The 5,665-nt window shown below is 42.1% G+C and overlaps 1 protein-coding gene across 1 annotated transcript; it reads left to right on the forward strand.

Annotated features, from left to right (window-relative positions):
* The first annotated feature begins 1,532 nt into the window (after nt 1–1,532).
* Nucleotides 1,533–3,197, forward strand: LOC117152964 (RNA-directed DNA polymerase homolog). Its single transcript, XM_033326387.1, has 2 exons — nt 1,533–1,612; nt 2,903–3,197. Exons 1-2 carry the CDS (start codon nt 1,533–1,535, stop codon nt 3,195–3,197), a joined length of 375 nt encoding a protein of 124 aa, XP_033182278.1.
* The last annotated feature ends 2,468 nt before the right edge of the window (nt 3,198–5,665 follow it).

A 5,665-nucleotide genomic window follows, 5' to 3' on the forward strand; every position in this document is an offset into this window, starting at 1 on the left:
TGAGAGGAACCAGACTTAACAGGGAACCCATCCTCATATTGGGTGATCACATGCTATGTGTTAGGCAGCAGGCAGTTCAGTCTAACAGTTAATGGAGTCCAGTTAGTTATTGGAAGGCTCCAGTAGACTGGCTTATGCCTAATGTTTGTACATAAAAAATATCATAGTTACATTCCACAAATTGCTGTTGAGTTGCAGCAGATGTCAACTCTCTTTTGAATGTCTGTCAATGTCATTAAATTATTAACAATGTGATGGTCACTGGTTGTCAACACTGATGGCTGTTGTACGACCTGGCTTTTTATTGAGACCACCTGAGATAAAATTTAAACTGGGAAACACAAACTGCATTGTAAGTGAATGATAGATTATGCCTTAGGCCATCTCATCTGTTGCTCCAGAAACAGCTTCTACAGTAGATGCTGTCATGATTCTAAAACTACTTCAAGTTTCAAGTTTTAAAATGTTCTTGCAACATTCAAGCTACCACACAAAAAGACACAAGGTTATTGACATGCAATGAGGGCATATGAGTGTAGAAGAGTTCAGTGTATCAAGGCAGGTCCCCCAGCAGATCCAGTATATAACAGTGTAACTAACAGATGGATCAGAGTCACCTGAGACAGCTCTAACTAAAGGCTTTATCAAAAAAGGAAAGTTTTAAGCCAAGTCTTAAAAGCAAAGAGGGTGTCTGCCTTCCAAACCTGAACGGGGAGCTGATTTCACAAGAGAGGAGTAAGGAGGAGAATGGCTCTGCCTTCCTTTCCTTGGAATATTGTTTAAGGTGTACATGCATAAAGTAAAAAGGAATCTGTCCAAAAAAGTAATTTCAGGCTTACGCTTCTCTGAATGCTGTACATCAATGTTCTTGCTGCTTGTTGTTGTTTTTGACCCCAACCGGTCGAGGCAGATGGCTGCCCATTATGAGCCTGGTTCTTCTGGAGGTTTCTTCCTCTAAAGGGAGTTTTGCCTCTCCACTGTTGCCTAAGGCTTGCTCAAATGGGATTATTGGGTTTTCTGTATCATTTTTTGTATAATTATTCTCTGTAAGGTCTTAAACCTTGCTCTGTAAAGTGCCTTGAGATAACTTCTGTTGTGAAGTAGCACTATACAAATAAAACTGAATTGAATTGAATCGAATCAAATTGAATATTAATAAGTCAGTATTAATATCTCCTTGTAGGTGAGCATTGAAGTGGACGCTCAAATATTGCAGGAAGTAGGAAATCAAGGAATAAGGTGAACAAAAGATGGCGGACTGGGGTCTGATAACAAATAAGCTGGTGGGGTCCAGAGTTTGTTTCTGTTGCATGGTCACTATAGAGAGTGTAATGTCAGGCGTTCAGGAGGTACTGGTTAATACAGCGGAGTGATTTGGTGTCAGGTGTATGTGCATGTCAGTGTGTAAGCGGAGGTATCCGTGCTTGTCAGTCCAGCAGCCACTTCAGTACTGTTAGCAGCACAGTTAATAAAGTTCCTCATTGCGATAAGCCAGGAGTGGTTATTATATTACATGGTGTCAGAAGCTAACCATGGCAAAGTTCCCACCGCCGGACAAGTTTGACTTCAGCCTCCCGGAGCTCTGGCCTGATTGGAAAACTCAGTTCCACAGGTACAGGATCGCAACTTAGCTGGATAAGGAGGAATGAGAAGTGCAGGTGTGTACTCTACTCTACTCGCTAGGCAGCAAAGCAGAACACATCATCAAGACGTTTGTGTATGATGCTGACAGGGATGAGAACAACTTTGAAATAGTGCTCGACAAACTGGACAAATATTTTGTGCCTAAAGTCAATGTGATTCATGAGCGAGCAAAGTTTCACCAACGCACACAGATGCACGGCGAGACCGCGGAGGAAAACACACAGACTCTACACGAGCTAGCGAAGAAATGTGACTTTGGAGCTGTAAAGAACGAAAACATTAGAGACAGACTAGTCAAAGGTTTATCACAGAAACGGCTTTAATACAGAAAAGGTGATCCGGGGAGACCGATTAAGTGCAGGACAGTACAAGCAACAACATTCAGGCACATGGAATCACTTTAAAGGACAGTGCACCATATGTGGTAAGCAGCATGAGGGAAGTGATGTTTGCCCCACTAGGAGCGCAGAGTGCCGAAAGTGCAGGAAAAGACGATGCTATAATATGCAGGACATCTGCTGTAAGAGAGGTGTTCACAAGGCCATATAATCAAGAGATATTTTTCTTAGGGGCTGTAACAATACACGATTCCACCACACCCTGGCCTGTAACATTAAGGATCCAGGACATTGACGTTGAGTTTAAAATAGACAGCGGAGCTGACACAAGCATCATTTCCAGAAACACATATGAAGCACTGCAGACAAAGCCTAGACTAGAATCTTCACACATTTCCCTGGAATGTCCAGGAGGGAAATTGACAAATAAAGGCAAGTTCAGAACATTTACACGTTATAAAGACACTGAATATTGCTTTACCATTCACGTTGTCGATGGTCACACACAGTTAACAGCCTGTTAAGCAGGGAAGTGTCAGAGGTCTAATCTGAAGGCTGGAAAATGAGTCAGATGCCAACGACAGCTCAGTTGGTCTTCTAAAAACAAACCCTGTTAAAATAAAACTTAAAGAAGGTGCAACACCGTATTCCATCACAACAGCTCAACGGGTTTCAGGACCCCTACTTCCCAAAGTGAAAGAGGAACTGAAAAGGATGGAAAAGTGTGGCATGATCACAGATAACAAAATCGACTGACTGGTGTGCCCCAATGGTTCCTGTTCCAAGGAAAAATGGTAAAGTGAGAATCCGTGTGGGACTTAATCGTCTCAATGAAGCTGTTGAGCGAGAAAAATGCATTCTTCCCACACTGGATGATGTGCTTCCTAGGCTTTCTGGTTCAAGCATGTTTTCCCTGCTAGATGCTGCAACAAAGGCTTTTGGCAAATTCCTCTAGACAAAGACAGCGCCAAACTAACCACGTTTATAACACCGTTTGGGAGATATTACTTCAATCGCCTTCCGTTTGGGATCTCCAGTGCTCCAGAGATCTTCCAGAGAGAGATGAACAACCTTCTCAAAGACCATGAAGGTGTAGCAGCCTTTATGCATGACATAATCATCTATGGAAAAATGTCTGCCGAACCCGACCAACGCCTGAAGAAGGTGCAAAACACTTTGGAAAAAGCTGGGCTGAGACCACAACAAAAAGTGTAAACTGAGACAGAGTGAGAAAATACAAGCCATACTCACCATTAAGTCATTACCAAACACCACAGAGCTCAAGCGTGTACTAGGTATGGTGCATTACTTGGGACGTTATTTACCTAACTTGGCAGATGTAACTCACCCACTTAACGACCTACTCAAAGCGGACAAAGCATGGACGTGGGGGCCAGCACAGGAACAAGCATTCACCAGAGTCAGACAAATGCTGATAGAGGCACCAGTGCTATCCTTTTATGATGCCACAAAAAAGACAACTGTAAGTGCTGATGCAAGCAGCTATGGACTGGGAGGAGTTCCTGCAGGATCACGAGGGACAGCTATGCCCGGTCGCTTACTGCTACGGCACGTTGTTTGATGCTGAAAAGAGATATGCCCAGATAGAGAAGGAGTGCCTGGTTGTAGTTTGGGCATGTGAGAAATTCTCCAAATACCTATACAGCCTGGACCACTTCACAGTCCACACGGACCACAAAGACATTGATGCTGTGCCACTATGTTGCCAACTATTACTCAGAATGATGAAATTCAATGCGAAAAATGAGTATGTTCCTGGAAAACTGCTTGTTGTCGCAGATACTCTCTCAAGACACCCTAATACAGTTCTCCAGGTGAATTTTCTCGAACTGTCAGATGACATAATGGCCTTGGAGGCCAACAACAAAGGACTCGTGGCCAATGTCTAGGTCTCGGCTGGAGGAAGTGATACAAAGAACAAAGGATGACCCTGAACTTCAGATTGTGATGCATTATGTGAAGAATGGCTGGCCAAGATACGCTACACAAGTGCCAATGAACATTTAACCCTACTATGCGGTGTGAGAGACTCTTTCAGTATATGACAATATGATTGTTTATACAGATAGGATAGTCATTCCTACCAGACTCAGAAAAGAGATTGTGGAACGACTCCATGATGGTCACATGGGTATAGTGAAGTGCCGCCAACATGCTAAAATTAGTGTTTGGTGGCCAGGACTGAGCAAAGACATGCAAACCTGGATTAAAAACTACAAACATTGTCACACTACAAAACCGTCCCAGCAGATGGAGCCACTTATCACAACTCCTCTACCAGACCGACCCTAGTTGCCAGCTTTTTTATCATTATCATTTCACCCTGGTCTATTAATGTCATCCATTTATAGATATTGGGTGTATATATTTAAACATTGTGTATTGGTGTTATATTGTTTTTGTGTTGGTGTGGATCTTTTTCTTTCCATTTGAGCAGCTATAACAAGGCAAATCAATTTCCCATTTTAAGTTTTATGAATCCTGAAAGCAGACAATAGGCTATGTAAAAGAGAACAAGGTGCTGCTTATGTAGGGGGAGTCACAGGTGAAATCAGTCAAGCTGATTAGGGTGTAAGGTTGATGGGAATAAGGGAAAGACTAAACAGGAAGTGACTGAGAATTTCAAAATAACACAGGAAGTTCTGAAGATAACATCTGCATAGATCAGGGGTATTCAACTAAAATTTAAAGAGGTCACATTTTTATATTTATCTCTTCCAGTTCCTCTCAAGGTTTCTTTCTGTTGCTTTCTCAGGAGTTTTTTCCTTGCCACTGTCGCCCCCAGCTTGCTCATCAGGGACAATCTGATTATGATGATTCATACACACTCACTGTTCATATAAACTTCCATAGTTTCTTTGGTTGTGTAAAGCTGCTTTGCGACAATGACAATTGTTAAAAGCGCTATACAAATAAAATTGAAGTGAATTTAAATATTGCCACTGTACACAAAAGCAATATTAATGAGACCTATAACATTCCCAATAAATCTTCTGTGAAATATCGCTATATATACCTTAGCATCTCACCAAATATGACCGGGTCTTAAAGCAGAGGACTCGGAGAACTAACTAGACAGAGAATAAGACAAACACGACAAAAACTAACAAGCAGTGAAAACAAAGTGACAACTTCAAAGAGACTCGAAAAACGGTGACGAACAAAGTATCAAACTAAGTATGAACAAAGTGAAAACAAAATCCCACTGCACAGGTGAAATACTAAACTAACCCACTAACCATAAATACAAAGTAACAACAAAAATCAAAGCACTAATGCGGACAAACTGACTCCTCATTCATGGTGCTTTATTTACTTTATTTACTTTGTGTGTATGTTTGGTTTGGTGTGCTACTTTTTTGAAAAACCACCAGATGCTGGGAACAGTTTAGATGCAGTCATCAAGATCTCCTGAGCTTGGGTTTACACTGTAAAAGGTCTATTACATCAAACTTTCCCCGCTTCCAAGACATTCCAGAGGGCATAGTCAGGCCCCAGGGGACTCCATGGATGGTTCTCCCCAGCAGTAAGCTCAAGAGGAAGTGCAAACAACGGAAGCAAAAATGGGGCTGCAGGGGTGGCCAACCATTTAAGGTGCCGCTTCCCAGCCTTTTCCTCTTCAACACCAAATCCGTCATAAATAAAATTGACGAACTGAGGCT

This window comes from Anabas testudineus, chromosome 16 (assembly GCF_900324465.2).
Source record: "Anabas testudineus chromosome 16, fAnaTes1.2, whole genome shotgun sequence".
NCBI classification, from domain to species: domain Eukaryota; kingdom Metazoa; phylum Chordata; class Actinopteri; order Anabantiformes; family Anabantidae; genus Anabas; species Anabas testudineus.

Bases quoted from the DNA above. Each gene is read 5' to 3' on its own strand.
- LOC117152964 (XM_033326387.1), top strand. From the start codon at position 1,533: ATGGCAAAGTTCCCACCGCCGGACAAGTTTGACTTCAGCCTCCCGGAG. The intron at 1,613-2,902 runs GTACAGGATCGC...TTTCCCTGCTAG, and splicing joins TGGAAAACTCAGTTCCACAG to ATGCTGCAACAAAGGCTTTT.